This window comes from Cydia fagiglandana, chromosome 6 (genome assembly GCF_963556715.1).
Source record: "Cydia fagiglandana chromosome 6, ilCydFagi1.1, whole genome shotgun sequence".
Taxonomy (NCBI): Eukaryota; Metazoa; Arthropoda; class Insecta; order Lepidoptera; family Tortricidae; genus Cydia; species Cydia fagiglandana.
The window spans coordinates 21452555-21474266 of NC_085937.1; the positions used below are offsets into that span (position 1 = coordinate 21452555).

General features: G+C 34.4%; 1 protein-coding gene across 2 annotated transcripts in view; it reads right to left on the minus strand.

Annotated features, from left to right (window-relative positions):
• The window catches only part of LOC134665418 (TNF receptor-associated factor 4), a 107519-nt gene that overhangs the window by 43663 nt on the left and 42144 nt on the right, over positions 1 to 21712 (minus strand). Inside the window, exon 1 of one of the 2 annotated variants that reach the window (XM_063522377.1) lies at positions 183 to 727. The exons of the other annotated variant lie outside the window; for it this stretch is intronic. Within the exon in view, the coding sequence (XP_063378447.1) occupies positions 183 to 380 (198 nt within the window). The 5' untranslated portion in view covers positions 381 to 727. Of the gene's footprint in view, positions 1 to 182; positions 728 to 21712 lie in introns of those variants that run through there. 2 annotated transcript variants of the gene reach the window in all.

The window sequence follows — 21712 nt, forward strand, 5'->3', positions numbered from 1 at the left end:
TGAAGTAAAATAACCGAATTATTAAAATTTTAGTCATAAAAACAATAAACAAAAAAGTTTTAAGTCATCAAATTCGAATACAAGCGGGCAACGTGCCTATTTAGATGCAAAACGCATCGCATCAAAACCTTAATGAAAATTCTAAGAGGGTGAACCGTTCGGTAGGTATAGTAATCACTTACGATTTGGCTGATCTCCGTGATGGGGATAGGGGAAACTGTTTTATCCGATCCTTGGGGGAGCGAGGAGGCGCTCGGAGTCGGAGACACTCCAGGGGAGCCCGGCTGCACGTTGACCACACTCTCCTTGGAGGTGCGGTTGGGAGACAACCTCGCTGGGAAGCTGAGGGTCTTCGTCCACTGAGACAGAGAACGCACCATGATGGCTGTCCATGAACACTGCACTTCACAACGCGTCACGTTCGCCCGGCGCGGGGGTCGGCGGCCGAATGCCGGATACTACAACAGCCTGCAAGTTGCGACCCGACTGGAGGGGCGCGCCGCCTCCGACAGGCCGTATGTCCACTGCATCATGGAAGCACTTACGTCATTGTGTAGGGTGTAAGTGCGCGTGTGTGCGTCGGTGCAAGCCGTGCACTCGTGCAGTCTTTTGTTTATTGATATGCGTTCGCGTTTAGCCTGAGTTTAATTGGTACGGTAAAGTTCAGAGCTAATAAGGAATTCGCTTTCGCATTTCTAGCGTTTTTATGACACCTTGGATAGTTACAGCCTATCGCACAGGGTATAAATTATATGAAGCATTGTTAAATTGATAATGGACTACGACATAGGGCAAATTTTTTATTTTTAAGTTTTAGTGTTTTTGTAAAGTTGTAAAAATGTTATCAAATATTAAAGACGTTCATATAGCTAAACAAAAGCAAATGTTAGTATGAACATGTAAAACATATGTATGTGTGTGTAGTTATTTATTAAGTTTTATGCCCGACATGTGGTGAAGCAAACCTCTGTCCGGCAGCTGCTGGCGGAACGAAACAATAACCAATATAACTGGCCACATAGATCCCCACATAGACTGTAAAATGACGTAAGGGCCATTATTACCTCGTATACGTCGCAATTAGCTCCTTTAAAAGAATTCCATAATATTACTTGACATTTATCATGCCACGGGACGGTGTATTTTGTATAGAATTTCAATAACAGTAAAAATTACATAATTAATTAATCATCTGCTATATGTATTGGTACATAACTGCATTTTCTAATATAAAACATTGTAAAATATTAGAGGTAAATAAATAAGGCCATTGTTCTTACCTAACCTACAAGTAGGGTTTGCACGACGGATCCGAAATGTATGGGAAGATCCGCGGATCCGGATAATTTCATACATTTCGGATCCGGATTGCAAACCCTACCTACAAGATATTATTTCCTTATAAGTCAAAAGCCTTGAATCATCACATTCCTTATAAGCAAACTGTCAATATTGATGTTTATTGTGTTCCTTGTAAACCACCTAACAAACAATCAAATACGTCACCTAGTTATCAGTATACATACCTGCATTAAAATTCAACAAATTCATCGTGTCTAATTCAAGCCCAACCTCTAGTAATATCGATTTGCTCTTAGTATTATGAATTTTTATGATAGATAATTACATGTCACTTACAACATTTGATTCTTACACCATTTGGCTTCGACCCACATCTCGGGAATTAGCGACGGTCGTAAAGGTTCGAAATAACACTCATTTACGACGGGGTGGCACCCTTGGACTCAGTTTTAAACTTGGACATTTTGAATTTAAACGGTCAATGTATAAATAACTCGCCTCAATGGTGGAGCTGGCTGTTATTAACGTTGCATTGTATTGGACTATGCATACGATAAAAAAACAACGTAAGGGACCATAGTAATTTAATGTCATTTGCATTGATTTGTTTTAAAACAGCTTAGGCTTCATAATGTACTTATTACTCTTATTAGTGAAAAACTGGATAAATACTTTGTTTGAATTGTAGTTTTAATTATTTTCTATTGTATTTCGAAAAGATAAAGGTGTAGTATGAAAATCATTTTTTGCGTAAATTATTGGAAATCATGAAGTAGGTATATTTAAGAAGCGTAATGAGTTAGGTTTAGTTATTTTTAATGATTAAATTGATTAAGTACCTAAGCATGCACAGCACAAGGTCCTAAGTTATCATTTGTTTACTCAAATTCTCATGATCATGACAACAAATAAAGATTTTTTTTAAATAGTTTAATATTTTACTCATTGCACAAAATACAAAAAAATGGTGCAACGAGAAAATCAATTTCGCTCATTCAATCAATCAATATTTTATTGATAAAATATAAGTGCTTAAATATATTTTATATTTCGGTTAATAGGTAGGTACTTACTACAGCTAATAGGAACCACATATTATTACATTATTATTATTTTATTGGTATTGTAATATTTTTAAAAGGCAGCTTTTACTATGCTAAAAAGTGCCCCCCGGACACGGATCTTTGCGCCCGCGCAGGCCACCGTGGCAACACGCACGTGCGCGCACAGCTGCCACCCGCAGCGGCAAAGACATCAAAAAAATGTAAGATTTTTGAGGTTTAAGAGAGATCTTATGGCAGATTCCTTTCGGTAAAGGCTCTTCTTGAAAGTAAGTAGCTCTAGTGGCAAACCGCAGAACTTGAGAACTTCTGTGGACATAATTAGACTTAAGCGTATACCAAGTAGGTACATACCAACTAACGTCATCCCTTTTGTTTGCTAATAAATTAATACGAATAGGTATTATCAGATCAAACCCACGCTTTAGCAATAAAATAAGCAAAATGACACTTAAGTAGTTATTTCTGCTGCCTCTTTAGCACATTTATCTGAGTATTTAGCTATACCCACATAGTACCTAATAATACCTAATCCGACCAACGATATATTACTAACTAAACACAAAATATGACATAATCAGACAATACGGTAATGAAAATAGCATAAACGTCGAAAATTGCGCTTTACATCCCCATATCTCTATAGTCCTGCAGCGCTGGCTATATTTTGAGCCCTAACTTAAAGTAATATTAAAGTCAAATTTTTTTTTCGCTTACGAATGCTGTTTATGATGTTAATCTTACATTTTGTTTTGTGTCACAGATATTATTTGCTTTTTAAGCTATTTAATAATTTGTGGTAATTATTTTTATTTTGAATTATTTTGGAGAAAAGAATATTCGAGAGAAAACATGTAACTGTGTCGCATTTAGGATAGTTTTTTTAATGTGAAAACATAGTTTGTGTCAATTACGTCCATTGCAATCGGATACTATGTCATACTATTCAAAATGACTCAAAAAATAATTAAAGTTAAAATAAATTGCTGACGTCGCATTTAATCGTATCAATATGTACATTACATGTTTTTGTGTCTTATTGAGGCACAGCTTCATAAGATTTTTGATAATTTTGTTCTAACAGGCTATTACCATAACAAAAGAATATTAAGGTTACTAGAGTTCACACCTTATTAATATAAAAGGCGGGATAAATAAGAAATATGAATTTGTGTCAGTTTTATCCATTGCATAAACAAATAATACAAAAATAATGTTCGCGTTCATACGACGCTAGCGGGTGGCTCTTAACGGGCAACGCGGGCCATGCACGGGGAGCGGGCGCGGCGCGACCTTGGCGTGACGGCGGGTAAGGGCCTCTCTCTAAAAACCACACGTTGCGTACGCAACGCATGTTTACTTCGCCTGCGCGCCAAATTAACGCAACTTATGCAAAGTTATACTACTACAAAGAGAACTTATAGATATTGTACATGTACATTATGTCACCATTTAGCAAAATAACTGTGTGTAAGTAAGAAAGAGAATTAAGGTCTGTTTATATCTATACACATTGAGAATGTGAAATTCCTCTTTGACATTCGTTACGTAATGTTGATTAACAAATATGTGACATATCCATCCTGAGGGCCTACCGCGAACATCGCAATTCGCAAATTGCGGACATCTTTCTCTGTCACTTTTATTACGTCTAATTGGAGTAAAAGAGAAAGAGTTCGCAATTTACAAACTTTAGTGTTCACGGTTACGCATCATATACTTGTGACAATGACAGGGAAAAGGTACCACTTGAGTAAAATTTGCTTATTAATGCCGTGACTTGAGGTAACTTTCATTCTTTGATAAAAATATTACTTCTTGAATTTAATTTATATTAATGTTATTCAAGGGCCCAACGTTTTCTGTTCTCTTTCACGACGCAGCAACTAGTATCATTTCTCTCTCCTCGCTCTTTTAAAATGCCGTTATTCAAAAAAGGACAACCATACTGTTGACAAGGTGGACTTCAAATCAAGTGTTGCCTTTCTTGATGCGCCCAGGCTGTGTATGTGTGCGTAAAAGCGTATATGTGTGCTCTTTTAGGGATGTGAAAAGTCGATTTTAATCATGTTATATATCGATAAACGCTACACAGCGGAACGAAATAGCGATTAATTGAAGCTTCAATATCTTCGTTAAACATAAACATAATTGAAATGCTAATGGATAATGAATATATTATAATATAATAATATAATTCAATTATTGCGGAACACCTATTTTAGGAGGTATTTATGTATTTTAATTAAATATCTGAACTTTCCCTTGGTTCCCTGCTGGGGCGTGACTATAAAATTGTGATCTGAATTCTGATAACCACAATAAAGAATAAAAGCGTTTTTTGTCATTTTAGGTATCGTTAAGCCTTTGAAGTAAAATTAAAATTGCAAGAAATGTCGATAGTTTATCGATATGACTTTATCGACATGGCTACAGCAACGTGGGCCTCATTGTTAATCGTACACTAAACAGAAGTGGCAACAGTGACAGCTCGCTGAGACACCGTCTTTATATATTATAAGTCTATGATGTTATTAATATTTTGATTTCTATATCTAATTATCTAATCAAGTCTAACTTCAATATATCTTAATTATATGGACTAATAAATTTTAATATAAACATTTTTTTTTCATTATAAATAGCACAAACCAGTCTTTCCATACTTAACGTAAATTATGCATATTATTTTTTTAATGTATTTTTTTGTTCTTAGCATTTTTTTACAATAGATATTATTAATTACACGTATTGAGGTTATTTAAAGCCTGTTTATTCTTATGTTTTAAATACATTTACCTTAAATAATAATTACCAACACTTTTGATAGTTCAAGCTTCTTGGATAATACCTTTGGGTTAAATGGCGTAAAGGACATTTTGGCGAAAATAAGTTATATCCACTACCGTAGCCTCAAAGGGCTTAACTGACAAAACACGATTTTCCAGGAGAGCCAAAAGTCAGTTTTGTTTTGAGAAAAAAATCAGACACTTTTGTTTGTTTGAATTAACTGATGCCTGTATGTGGCTTATTCCTAATTTTTTGAGGTCTTTTAAACTGATTTCTTGAATACAATGCTTATTTACGAAAATAGCATGTTCGTTACGCCAAAAAACACGACTATTTTTAAAAAGGCGTCCCTTACGCCTCTTCTTTGCAATATTGGCAACTTGCATTTACATTTTTTTTTCCGAAAAATTATAGAGATGTATTCACTGTCAAGTTTTCCCCATTTTTGTTATTTTGGATACTTAAACGTGGAAAAGGTCGTTTATACCCACAAAAACAATGTTTTTTTTTTATTTGTTTATATTACTTCAAGTATATTAATTTAATTTAATTTGGTAGGTGACAAGAGATCTCTGCTAAAAACAATTGAAAACCGAAGGGGAAACATGTTGGGGCACATGATACGTCACGATACTTACATAAACTCTATAATTGAAGGCAGAATAGAAGAACAGAGAGGCAGATGAAGACCGAGACGTGCATATATTGACCAGGCCAAAGAGAAAATTAATGTAGTGACGTGACGCATCAGGAGCTCAAAACAGTGGCAGAGAAAAGAACGGAATGGCGAATACTCCACCAACAAGAGCTAGGCTACTATGAAGTATTTGAACAAAAATTGAAGTATTATTATTATACATTTACCCTCAATAATAATTACCAACACTTTTGATAGTTCAAGCTTCTTGGATAATAATTACCTTTGGGTTCAATTGGCGTAAAGGACATTTTGGTGAAAATGAGTTATATCGACTACCGTAGGCTCAAAGGGCTTAACTGACAAAACGCGATTTTTCAGGAGAGCCAAAAACAGTTTTGTTTGAGGAAAAAAATCAGACCTTTTTTGTTTGTTTGAATAAACTAATGCCTGTATGTGGCTTATTCCTAACTTTCTGAGGTCTTTTAAACTGATTTCTTGAACTTACAATACAATGCTTATTAACGAAAATAGCATGTCCGTTACGCCAAAAAACACGACTGTTTTTAAGAAGGGCGTCCCTTACGTCTCTTCTTTATTGTTTATCTTATTAGAAAAAGGGCGTAATGTACTAAACTTTAAACTGTTTTAGTACCATTTGGCGTAAATCCAATAATTTCGTTGCAATGTTGCCAATATTGCTACTACTTGCATTTAGGGAACACTATACTTCTAAGTACTTACTATAATTTACATTTTTGTTCCGAAAAAATATAGAGATGTAGTATTCACTGTTAAGTTTATCCACATTTTTGTTATTTTGAATACTTAAACGTGGAAAAGGTCGTTTTCTAAGCCACTAAAATAATTCTCTATTTATTTGTTTAGGTATATTACTTCAACAGAATCACTGCTGTCCTACCATTGATGTATATATACAACAATTTCTAACAAATTAATTTAACTATAGAAAGTATTATGCGTTATTTCTGTTTGTAATGTTAATTAGATTATAAATTTTACTTTTACATACTAAAATACTATTAGGTACAATAGTAGTTTAGAAATTTCATATGCCTATTCAGTAAAACTTAATGAATATGATCGCATATTTATGACATTACATTAGAGTAGAAAAAGGCCAGGCTTACGTACTTCTATGGATTTAAATGCAAACGTTAATTTAACTAAACAATAACTTTCATAAGGGTTATCCTGTAAATTAGGGTTTAAACAAAAAAGTATTAATGATACGTTTTAACCAATAGGTATTACCAATGACCCAGTCACAAACAAAACTAAAAGTTATCAGTCTTACCTTAATTAAACGCCATAATTATCATTTGAATATAGTCATGTTTTATTATTTTCATAAAACTGATGAAAAAGTACCCACTAGTTCAGTTTAAATTGTCAAAATTTTGTAACCCTATAAATAAAGCAATGAGCACATGAGCAGGTAATGCAAGTACCTACTTAATAAAAAAAATCACAAGGAAAGTATAACTAGCTCATCCCACTTAAACACAAAAAAACAACAATTATAAACCCGAAATTATACATAGTATGGGGGCGTATCTCGTACATTGAATTATCTAACACTCGTGTAAACATCCATTAGTTGTGGGCATAACGTACATTTAGCACTCAAAAGGCGTAACAGACAAAAAATTACCACATATTTATTTAATAAAATTTCCGATGCAAAAGACATCCACGCAAATCGTACACAAAGGTGGGAGTTACGCCAAAATGTCTCACAATTTTTTTTTGAATTGGCAGATACGGCCAAATGCGTTGGAGAATTGTGTTCAAGCATTGATTTTTCATAGTGCTTAACGGACATTTTTTTCAAGTTATCGAGACGTTAAATAATAATATTCGATAGAAAAAAAAATACTGAGTATAACTGCATTTTCGCAATTTTGTCCCTTACGCCCTTTGAGCCTACGGTAGTCGTTATATACAGTTTTGTTCAGAATTCCAAGCGCTTTCGTTCGATATCTCTTAAAAAGTTGCCTTTACGACCCAATTTTTGCACTATGAGCTTGCAAAAACAGCTTATCTCAATGGTAAATTACCAGTTATAAATTAGAAATATGGATATTATCGTAAAGGTTACCGCTATAAATATTGTTGTAAATGACTTACATGTGTTTTGTCGTCCTTTAAACCCTTCATTTGTCTTAATGATTTTTCATATCGTATCTCGTATGGTCAATATGGTCGTAAAGGACATATTATACTACATATTGATATTATTTTACTTGCCCTTTATTTTCGTCCCTTTTGCGGAGGAAACTGCGGGCTGCTGGGGTGCTGACGCGAAACAATTTGTGCGTGACATAGGCAAAAGGGAGAGGATCCCCACTCTGAATCTTTTCTGGTGCAGAGGCTGTCCATAGCCATCCAGCGGGGTAATGCTGTGAGTATTATGGGTACTTTTGCACCGGTAGCGATAAAGAACGGGTTTGACTAATAGTTACTCTATAATTATTTTTAAGATGTAAAATTCCTATGTATGAAAATTTTAATAAACAAAGTTCTTAGGATTTTAGATACTATACTATTATAACTCTAATCGGGATATACCTGGCATAATCAACTACCGTTTGATACATTTTTAAGCTTCGTAACAGTAAATTATGCTAAGAAAAGTTAACATGTGTACCGTGACTGGTAACTAATACACCCCGAATTTGGAATAAAATAGTCTGATAACGTCTCTTACGTCCCCCTAATAAACAAGATTCACTAAATTATCAAAAATTTCATGGGCGTAAAGGTCATTCATAGTGTTTTTGACCAATTTTAAAGGAAATTAACTTCTTTCGTATTTAATTTATAGATATGATTGCTAATTCAGGTTATACATTTTGAGTACTTTTCCAATACACATCAAAAACATAGCTCGATAAACCACAAAAATATATTATAAACATTTAAAAAAAATGCAGTTTTTCGCGTCTCCTGAAAAGTAGCATTTTGTCCTTTACGCCAATTGAACCAAAAGGTATCGTAATAATATATATTACTAAAATTAATAAAATCAGTCTTTATATTATGTATCAACTAGGTACATATTATAGTTGCACATGCAAGTGCAAATATTTTCATTGCATTCAATTCATGCTATGTTGTGGGGGGCGTGGCTAACGATAATCACCAACATTTTTTCTCATAATTATACCAACCCGGTGGAGCCCGTAATATCACCAAAATAATTAAAACAATTATATTCTGCTCCTCAAACGAACATACTTTTTTTTCAATAACTTTTATAATTTATGAAGTCTTGTATTCAATGTACATCATCATCATTATAATTGACGTTGCTTGCCAGGCTTTATTCATCACAAAATTAGCAATACATTGCGTCTTAAAATAATCTTAAAAAGTGTTCTAAATATCGAATAAAAGTTATTTTTAAAAGTCGCTGATGTGACATTCTCATTCAAAAGCTAGGGACCACTTTGTCGTTTACCATAAAGACGAAACTTTATTGTATCTTTATACAAATAACCTGTCAGAGAGTCCTTATGGCAAGGATAAAGTGGTACCTTTTGATTGCGAACTTCACGAATGTTGGTCAGTATGAGGAGCCTATGAAAAGATGCCTCCGAATGAAATAAATACACTGTAATGGCTCCTCTACACAATGGGCCAATGCCGGCCACTCCAAGGGACACATTTATGCGTTAGAGGGAGCAAGTGATATTGCTATCTCATTCTACCGCATGGCTGCGTTCCTTGGAGTGGCCGGCGTTGGCCCATCGGATAGAGAAGCCATAATGTTCATCTAACAAGCACCCTACCCGCGTAGGTAGCCTTCCCCGCGTACGCCGTTCATGCAAAGTTTTATTTTGCCAAATAGTAAAAAACCGTGGTTAAAAATGACCCAAATTATAAATGTTGTCTCGATGTGGCATTATAATAATGTGGACGTAAACTTATTAACATGAATTTTTTTTTGTGGCAGATACTTGATTTTTATAAGAAAAAAAAATATTAAAAATAGAAGCGGTGGATGAATTTGACACACATTTGTTTGAATAACATATTATAATATCCTGTGAAGTACAACACTTCACTTACCGACTATAATTTTATTTTAGGCATTTTAGGCTCACTATTAGGTATTTATTAAATGTCATTATACCCGTGGATGAAAATGACACAAAATGCGTGTGTATGTCGGAAGCCACTTCGCTTTTACAGGGAAACAAAGAATTTCATCTCGAATATTGTTTTTACCGAATGCTGTTTAAAAAAAGAAATACCTAAATTTCTACCTAAGCAAATACCTAGGATGACACAAATTATTATTATTAGGTTTAGTATGTGGTCTGGAAACTATATGTAAAAAATAAGCAACATTAATAATCTTATAACTTCAAAAGTTATTGCTACCGGACTATAGCCACGGGAGCTTAGATACAATCTCAATAGCCAAACCTTCCTAATTACTTTCTCCCCTGATGCAACTGCAAGGGACCCTCGAGAACAAAGGAGCCCGAGTGCCCGGCTCGGAGCCCTCGGGGTCCGCGCAAAGGGGTAGCGAGTGTAGCGACCCCTTTTTGTTTGAAGATGCTCTGTGTTATGATAGGTTAGAGATATTGGACGTAGCGTAAACTATATCTTAGAGAATTATCCGATATAGACACATATTTACTTAGATAATGTAATCATTCATATTTTTTACCCCTGTATAAATAATTTCACAGTATTTGGGGCATGATTGTCATGTAAGGTAAACGTACTGGTGCTCGACGCGGTTCTATATACATGTCATCTTAAAACTTAAGTCATTATCAATAGAGCTGACAACAAGGTGTCATCTATTGGGCACTAGCATGTCGAGTACTAGTACGTTTACCTTATTATTTGTTACCTATCGTGACTATTCAACACACGCATTTTATTATTTTATTACCTTTAAGTACACGAAATTGACCCACATATTGCTACCCTAGCTACATATTGTACTATCCTATTGTTTGAAATTCTAAATCAACAATACGTAAACAAATTCCTAATTATATGTTCCATCCTAACCCTCCTATATTCCAATAACCCTTCCATTACCATCCAAAACAGTACTACGTGTCAGTAGCACCTTGTCACGTTAACTAATCTGATGCAACGAAACTGTCTCGGTTCATTATTGTAGTAACAACAACTTTCTTCATTGTCCATTGATAGATCTTATTATCATTGCAACAAGGCTCAGGAAAGTCACGACTCGTCAGTGAATAGTGACGATGGCACATACGACAAAGAGCTAAAAACTCGTACTTTGTCGCTGACTACACGAGATTAGTCTTACGTCAAAAGCGTTGTAGCCGAAATGAGAAGACTATTTCTGGGCCCATAAATTAAGGAGGCAAAGCGTAAAATGCCGCGTCTGTTGCCTATGGGATAATTATTTGTGGTTCCTGATTGATTTGGAATATTTGGATAACATAGGTTAATTTAATGTACAACATCTTTGTAAAGATAATTTAGTTAATTACTTATTCTAGTTTTTTTTTACTTTTTATCAATTTTGTGAAGGCATTCCGAAACAATAAAGGTAAATTTCTTTTTTTACATAGGTCAATAGTTTTAACCATTTCAATAAAAGGACGTAAAATAAAAATAGATGACTATGGAAACTTGTCCATTACATCAATTTGATACCTAAGGAGTTGCTAAAACTTTTGTCCCTTACAACAATTGGAAACTGTGGCATCTTATAAATCTTATAATGGATGGTTCTTGAATTAATTATACTCTGCATTTATTTTGTAAATAGTTAAATACCTACTTCGTTTGGTGAAATCAAAAGGGAAAAAATATAGAGAACATACTTTTGAGTATGTCAATTTGTTTGAAGTATGTATTTAGATATTTCAAGGGCTCGTTTCGATTCTTATTATTATATATTAACAAGGTCATACTTAGTAGTTTGTCACGGTTGTTTTTAGCTATTGACATGATACTAAATATTGCCTATTGTTATACATAATTTAGTCGTTATTATTTTATAACTGTAAGAACAGTAGGTAATAAAACATAGTACAGCTTCTCGTGACTGATTATTTTGTAATTATTAGCAGTAAAACGCCGAGGTCGCTAAATACATACTGATTCATAAAAAAACTGTAAAAAATCCAGAGGAATTACGATGAGAGACATTATTGTATTTTCTAATCCGAAGACATGCATTTGAAAGTACGAAATAAAATAACTATAAAAATACCTACTTCAAAAGGCCATGGGGAAGATTTTCATTCAATCTTCCCCGTAGCATTTAATTACATTCAGTTTCCCCAGATTCTAGCCTTTTATCCTAATTACATGTTCTTCTGTACATTTAGTTACGGAAAAAATACGTCATTACTCTTAGATTAGGGATCTGAGGACAAATCCCAACAGTCATTTAGAGGAACTTAAGGAAAACAACTGAACTAAGTAGGTACATTCAAGTAATTAACTAATGACAAACCAACAATGATCTGCAACGGTTTTTGGATTCCTGCATAAATTACACTGTATGTGTTTTTTGCTGATTTTTAACTCTATTTCTTCACAATTCTAACTTTTCAAAGTTGTTTATAACAAATATGAAGAGCCCTCGATAAGGATAAGGGTATTAACACTTTATTGCACTTAACGAGGGTTAAAAATAATTTCCGGCCCAGACAATAGAAAAAAAAAACAATTTATCCTTAAAACAATTAGTAACGAAACAAAGCAACAATTGAACAATCCTAAATCAAAAAGTCATAATAACCACTAACATTTTCTTCAATTTTAAATCTTCTCGCTATTGTACTAAGGTTGATAATATAAAAAATAGAAATTATAGGTAGTTAAAATATTTTAAAATTGTTTTGTGTACCTATGGGGGTAACATGGGACTGCACACGTGTTTTTATTTTAATTATTCTGGGCTATGCCGTTAATGTGACAGTCGATAAATTCAGGAAAACAATAAAATTAATGCTTTGTGGGAAAAGCAAATATTGTTAGGGGAGATATGTATTAAATGTCGATGATGTATCGTAAATGAGTCTATTATCGTATGGGGTAGATAATCATTATCATAAACTTAACAACAAAAACCGACAATTAACTCAAATATATATTATGTTCAATTGTTCATGTGCGATTTACCTCCTGTTAAACGGATGTAAGTAAAGTCCTATTTTACGTGATTAATTAAACTAGGGTTAATCGTGATAGTAAAGCGTATAAAATGCAAATAACAAAAATGTGCAAGTAATATTAATGCCATCTACATACAACATCGACGATTTTCGCAGCACTGTATGACTTGTATGAGGGCTGTGTCTTCTTTATTCTGATGGTACATAAAAAATCAATCGAAACCACTTTCATAACCCGCAGGCCTCAATATCAACGGCCAAACGGGTCTCGACCGGAAACGTGACATTTCCATCTCTCTCCACCATTCCCACCACGCCTGTCGAGTAAAACAGACGGCAATAGTCGAATATCGGTCCGGGGTCCGGATCTGGTTAGTGAACAGCTGATCGACCTGTTCTTGTATTTATGTTGTATGTCGGTTATTATTAAGTAGGTATACTGACCTTTCGAACGTTATGTTTATATCATAGCTATTTTTGAAGAGGCGTTATGATGCGTTAGATTGGAATGTGATTGGTGCAGAGTTTCCTTCCTTGCAAAAAAATATACTTAACGTTTTTTTTAAAACCTTTTTTATTTTAACTGCGGGAATAACTTATATACTTATACATAGTTTTAGAAGTTGTTCCCGTATAAGTAAGTAAGTATATAAGTTATAAACTGAAATAGATGTTATATACCTACTAAAGACAAAGCTCTCCTCAACTTTAAGTAAACTGGCCATTATACGAAATAAAACGCCCTCTTCTATTCAAATCCCAAAAGTCCCATAAAGCAATTAATAATCATTAAGAAAAATTATTCTTTATTAATTTGTTATTAAATAAATTACCTTGTATTGTATTGTAGTACGGGCGATTTTCCGCAACTCGACGTCTTGCGCCTATTTTGCGTGATATGGGGTGGGCTAGTCTTGCCAGCCCAGCTCCTCGAGGAATCCTATCAGACCTTTGATGTTGAGTAGGACCTCGGGGAGGTCTCTCGGGGATCCGAGATGTTTTGCCCTGTATGGGGCCAATCCGCTGCACTCCAGCACCACGTGAGAGGCTGTTTCTTCTTTCTCCATGCACCCACGGCATAGGGGACTGTCTGTGACACCTGTTATAAAAAGATGTTTGTTAAAAAGTCCATGACCTGTTATGACACTGGTTACCATACTCAGTCGAACCTTTCCTAGTTGAAGGAGCGTCCTTGTGAGCTTACCGTTCATGCTAGGCATGGCTTGCTTGGCCTGTCTGCATCCAGCTTGGTTCAGCCAGTGTTCTGTGTGTAGTTTCCCTGTACGTGCCAGCAGCATTGAGCGATAAATTACCTTACATCATTAAGAAAAATTGAAAATGATGTACCTAATCCTCTGCAGTAAGAGGCAGCAACCAACGAATACAAGTAAGTACTTAAAGTAAAAGTTACTTATACAAAAGCAGCTATTTACTACATATTACTTTGTTCCGATACTACTCCACAAGCTTTCCTTGAATACGACACAGGAACTGTCATTTACCCGTGAGTGCCGTGACAGGCCACAAAACATCCAAATGGATCCATTGTCGGCCTACCGGGCCACCGCTGCGCCAGTTAAGTTAAATACAAATTTAATATCTTACATACATGCTCTAACTAAAGACTTCATTATTACGGCGTTAGAGGATCGGCACTGAATTTACTTAAGTCCTACTTAAATGGTAGAATACAAAGGGTCGATGTGAATGGACAGCGATCACCTGGGTCATTGGTCTCTATGGGTGTACCACAGGGGTCAATATTGGGGCCTTTCCTGTTCTTATACAATGTATACCTAATTCCTTTGACATGTAACATTGGTGTTATCAATAAATATTTGTATTTGTATATTTGTATTTGTTCCTTATCTACATAAATGACTTGCCATTCCTTGTTAAGACCCACCATGATATAGTATTGTTTGCAGACGACACCTCACTTATTTTCAAAGTCAAACGACAGCAACAAGCTTACAATGATGTAAACAATGCTATTTCAAAAGTAGTAAATTGGTTCAATGTTAATAATTTAATGTTAAATGAGAAAAAAACTAAATGTATTAAGTTTGTCACTAGTAGTAACGTAAGGCATGTGCAAGCAAGTGTCATTGTGAAGGATGAGGAATTGGAATTAGTTGATAGTACAGTTTTTCTTGGTATAACTTTAGATTCTAAACTCCAGTGGGGTCCCCATATTGCTACTCTTTCGAATAGACTGAGCTCTGCAGCTTTTGCAGTGAGCAAAATCCGTCAGTTAACTGATGTGAAAACAGCTCGATTAGTATATTTTAGTTACTTCCATAGCATTATGGCATATGGTATTTTACTGTGGGGGGTGCTTCAGAGATAAATACCATTTTTGTTCTGCAGAAGAGGGCTATTCGAGCAATATACAAAATGAATCATAGAGACTCACTTAGAGATAAATTTAAGAAAATTGACATAATGACAGTGCACTGTCAATACATTTATGAGAATATTCTGTATGTACATAAAAATATTGTAAATTTTAGGAAAAATTATGAAATCCATAATATTAATACTAGAAATAAACATAAGTTCGCAGTGCCCTTCACTCGGCTCCATAAAATTAAAAAATCATTCATGGGTAATTGTGTAAGATTTTATAATAAACTTCCAAACCATATTACTGAATTATCTATTAATAAATTTAAGAATTATGTAAAGCGTAAACTTATTTCCAAAGCTTATTATACCACACAGGACTACATGAATGATAATACAACGTGGGATTAATTGTTATTCGAAATGATTATTTATTTATTAGGTATATTTGATTATTATGTATGTATGTATGTATGTATTTACTTTATTGTACATAGAAATATAAACACGAGAAACACAGTTACAGAGTCAATTAAATACAACAAAGGCGAACTTATCCCTGAATGGGATCTCTTCCAGTTAACCTTTGAGGAAATGAGTAGAACAGAAGTAACGATGAATGACAAACAAAAGCAAAAGTGTACAATCCCTAAAATAAATAAAATGCACGTTTTGAATACACATTACTCCAAATATAAATAAATAGAAATATAACAATACAAGAGTACATATACATATAATATATATAGGTATAAATAAAAATAAATAAATACTCAACATATAATATAAATAGATATATAGATATTAATTCGAACCAGAAAAGTAAAGGAAATGAAAGAAATAGGTACTTAATCGGATTATTGATGAGGAAATTGATATTCCGATGTAATACTATCTACTTGTTTGTTACTTATGCTTTTTTTGACATTTAGATTTTATTCTAGAAATTCTAGACTAGTATTTTTTTATACAATTTTTTTTTTAATGTTTGACGATCCTTTTGTGAAATTCTTAGTGTTAAATTTGACATGTATAATAATCCAATTTTATTATGGAATAATATTAACATCAATAAATTGCTCTGATAATTAGATTAAGATTAATTACGATTCATAAGAGCTTGTTGCTAGGCCTACATGAATAAAGTATATTTTGATTTTGATTTTGACTCTAAAGCCTAAAGGATTACCAAAACATATTTAACACAAGTTAAGACCTTAAACTAGTAGCCATAAATAGCAAAAAAACGTGTGTCAAAATCTGAACATGGGATGTTATAATTTCAAGACAGTAAACTTAAAGTAACCGAAACCTACGTGAATATTCAACCATAAGTTGTTAAAATTAAGCATTACTTCAGCATGTGCAGCAAAGTGGACTTGGGACGTTATAGATATAAGATTATATTGAAAATATCATATAATAGACCTTAATTGGGACAAAGATTAACCTGAGATAAAATTCTTGTGATTGTCAACAATGGATTGAATATGAGGATATTTCTTTATATTGGGAGTTTGTGGTTGAAATGGAATTCCGATGGCGCGTCCATAATAGTACCTAGTCGTAAGAATGAGTAAATGTTGTTTTATGTCGCATGTTATGTTTTTACTTTTTTACTCGACTGCGGCAAATTCAATAAGTAGAAAGGATTATAAGAAGGATAAATGACATATGACTCGCTTAGGAGTTAATACCCAGTATGTATTTTAAACTTAAAATTTTGTTAGGCTAATAGGAAACAATTCCATGTACCGATTGGTGTTTCAAGGTTGTTACAGACTAGAGAGGAATCCCACATGATCGATATCGATATTATGAATGGATGTTCCCTATCAAATGATCTCTCGCAATTCGATTGCGATCTACATGCAGCCAAAACGGAGACATGGCGGAGAAGGCACACGAATAGAACAGTAACTATAGACTGTAGGTATCGTACCGTACGAAGAGGCTAATTCTGATATAAAATTTTGTCATTATAGAGCCATCTCACGCGCACCAATCAGCGTATCAAAACTAGTTCAAATCCCTTAACAAATGGTTAAATTACAATCGGCCTCCGGTAGAGAGCACCACAAGATCCAGTTTATTTACTTTGAGTGTTAATGTCAAGTTTATGTTTCCGATTTAGGCCACAAGGTGGCAGATCATCTAGTACGCACGGCCTCTATAGAGAGAGAATACTCATCTAACAAGAAATTATTCGAAAGTTAAGTAAGTAGTGTGTCAATGTTTATGTAGGTACTATTATTCTATTAAGAAGCCAATAAAAACAGTACCTAATAATTTAATTTAGTGTCAACTTAAGTGGTTTATAGCGTGGGCGTATATAATCAGTCTATTAAATACCCTCATTAACCACGTTTCCTCGTTGAAACTAATGTTATTAGCATAATATCGATCATGCTCCATTTGCGGTTTTTTTTTAATTTATGATGATATTGGTTACACGATATTAGTAAAATCATTATGTCTCGACATGCAATGCAAAACACAGGTACGTTGGCTTATTATATTATCATACTTATCTTGGGATGTCGAGTTGAACCAAATGGTGGACTTACCTGCAAATAAAAGAGTAATAATATTAATTTTGAAATATGTTTTAACTTTAAAAATCAGCCTTTATACGTCCAACTGTGCTAAAACACATCTTTTTCGATTGTCATCTTGGCTAGACCCGCCAAGATGACAATCGTACATCGACAAACGTCGAACTACAAGAAAAAATACTTAGAGCATATATATAGTAACGGAGACGCTTTACCTGTCATTTTCTGTACAAAACAGTTTGCCGACTATTTGTGCAAGGTTTTCGGGAGAGGGGTAAGCTTTTAAACCCGACTCCTTTATTTCCGATTAGCTCAGGACCGGGACAAGTGGTGTACTCGAAGAGAGGCCTATGCTCAGCAGTGGACAATAAGTGCAGGATTGAAATACTGGTGTTACGCAATGTCTAGGATTACTCGAGTCACGACCATGACAGTGACAGCGTCATATGTAACTCATGATCGCTGATCTTGGCCTTCTGTCTTGAATTACAAGACACATTACATAACACAATTTCTACGAAACAATGCAGTCGTAACAAAAATATCGGTCACAAATACCTATAGTTAATAAATTTCACTATGTCTATTGCTGTGAATAGAAGACACCTTTGAATTTGAGAAAAGTTAATAGAATTAGACATCTTAGTTGTACCTATAAATTTTAGATAAATCTTATCGTCAATATAAATACAAAAGTCGACATCGACCTACAATTCTCAAAAACTAAACAACTTTACAAAGGCCCCACTGCATTTGCTGCTTCATTGCCGGTGACCCAAGGATGCCAGAGATTCATTGTCCGGTAAGACCTCATACAGTTGACCCATAGACCCTAACATAAATTACACCCCCAACTGTCATTTTGAAATGCGAATGTCATGTCGCGTCAGCTGATTTTGCCAACAGCTGTTGCGATGTGTATTCCCATAGGTTACAGAGTAAAACGCTCGGACAGGCAGGGTACAAAAGTTACATATTTATTATGGGTATTAGGGTACAAAAGTTACATATATATTATGTAGCTTTGCAAATGCGTTGTCGGCTTTTAAGATGGGAATACGTTCTATTCTTGAAGATTTGAAGGTGACATTGGTCCGGAAATATGGCGGGCCTTAATTTCTTTCACATTTTAACTGTACGAAGAAGTTTCTAAAAAAACGCACAGGTAGATACATGATTGACATGACACAGCCACGATTTGTAAAAAATAATATGGAGCCCAGAAAAATAGCCACTTATCCACCACGCACTTGCTCATTGGCCTGAGTGCTCGACTCTTTACGCGGTTGGAATTGTAGTGTTCTGACTTCTGATCAATGGGAGACTTATTGACTTTGCAAAATGATGTAAATGTATAAGGATGGCTAAAGTGTAAGGTCATTTTGGAAGTAATGTTAGTATTGTGAGCATATGTGCACGCGCAGGAAGGGCGTTCCTTTTGTGCGCGCCCGACACCGACAGTTGTCCAAATGTTACGGTTTGGTGTTAATGAAGTGCAGGGTTGATTAGTTTTCTGCAAAATCGACGACTTGATACAAATAAAAAAATATATATTATAGGACATTCTTACACAGATTGACTAAGTCCCACAGTAAGCTCAAGAAGGCTTGTGTTGTGGGTACTCAGACAACCATATATATAATATACAAATACTTAAATACATAGAAAACATCACCAATGACTCAGGAACAAATATCTGTATCATCATACAAATAAATGCCCTTACTGGGATTCGAACCCAGGACCATCGGCTTCGCAGGCAGGGTTACTACCCACTAGGTCAGACCGGTCGTCAAATTAAGGATATTGACAACTAGAGCGGCGGCGGCGACAAGTGTTAGAGGGCCTACCGCGAACACCGAAGTTCGCAGATTGCGTGCATCTTTCTCTTTTACCACAATTAAGGCGTATTTAGAGTGACAGAGAAATATACCCGCAATTTGCGAACTTCGTCGCGCGGTCGGTATATAGGCCTTTAGAAGTGCCTTATTTGAAATAAAGAAGTCATGAATAAATAAGTTATTTCTTCATAACTTCTTTAAAAATATTCTACCTACAATTATGTAAATGTAACCCTATACCTTAATAACCTATAACTGTAGTTTTCAGGATAAGCAAGATATATTAGGTATATTACAAATAATGAAAATCAAAATCCCTTTTACTTCGACTGTTCTAGTCATATTAAGAGCTATGTAACATTATGACCCTGAGTGATTTAAGAACATTATCTTGTTTATTAAACAATTATATCAATTCTATGGCTATTGCCCAATCACTCCATTTACCGGATATTGGGCTAATCGTTCCTTCCGGTCGATTTGACCATTCGTTCACCATTCGTTTTAGTTCAATCTGCTAATGCGGATGCTGGTAATTAATATCAGAATGAACTCGTTAAAATATTTAAATAAATTATTTTTATGTCAACTTCTCTCGTTTAAAATGAATATGTAATTTTAATTATATTATTCGATTTCTAGTATTTTCATCAGCCACTTATGTGATGTAATATTTAAGTCCTTAAATTGCCCTTAATCTATTCCTTTGACAGAAAAATACAGTAAACGTTAAAAAGTAAAACATCCCAATTCGAGGGCACCCCTAATCTCACCAATTACCAACACCTTTTTGTCAAAGTTTAAAAAAAGTTTAATAGCCGGCATTATGATTGTCAGCCTGTGTCATCAGAAATAAAATATAATGACTAACTACTCTTAAATCTCTTTACTCTCCTTCGTGTTATTGCTAAAGCATTCTATGTTACATCTGAATAAAGTTCAGTTTTAAACGCAGGATGAAAGAAAATGTGACATTCGGAAAGTAATCTGAAATTAAAAAGTTACGGCGCCAACAACGCCCGCTAGGGACGTGCGTTAGCTCAATTATGATTACGGAGATTTACTCGACTGTCGACTGTCAAACGAATTAGTCGGCTAAAGATTATTCAACGTCAACTTGTTACAACAACCATTTGATTACTTATAGCCCTTAATGGAATGTAATAAGGTTCTTGTTATAATCCCGAGTTCTGGTTTAGGGAGTTTAAGCCACAAACCACGTTGTCAGCGTAATTAGTCCAGTTAACGTTTAAAAAACGTCAAACAAATAATGTTTAAAAATAGAATGTAATAGGAGGTCCTTTTCCTTTTTTACTGGAGTTTATCGAATGTCAACTGTCATCGATAATTTGAATTAAGGAGATTATTTTTAAAAGATTGGTATTTAATTTATATTTGATTGATTTATTATTGGAGTGACTTGTAATTTCATGTTGATGTTATTTTAACAATAACAGAGAATTCCTACATAATCTGCCTTTGTTTGTCACTAACGTTATTACTATTAAACATACATTATAATACGTATGTACATATCTATTTAGTATTCGTTTTCTTAAAATTACATACATACATCTACATACGTAGTTACTGAAGTAAAATTTATATAACACATTTTAATTGAGTTAAATTTTGCAATCAAGTTGTCAAATTGTTTATATGACAACGGTTTCACTCACTTGAATTTTTATATAGTCGCTATTGGCGACATGTTTCGGGCCCGTCGGGGCGTTGTCGTACAAACAATTTAAAATATGTCTCACGAAAGTTTAATATCAATCAAGTTGTCCTAAAAAATGGATTTATTTTATTTTATTTTCACTCTTGTTTAGAAACAGCTATTTCGATTCAGCCATCAATAAATTTCAAACCGAATTCCCGCCTTCACCCAGTGAAAACAATCAGAATGCCCGCCATTTCATAAATTAACTGTCACTCTCGGAACGCATTATCGACCGTTATGACGATTTGTAATACTCCCCTTTGTCTGCCGCGTAAACATTCTATTTTCAAATCTCAAAACCGTTGC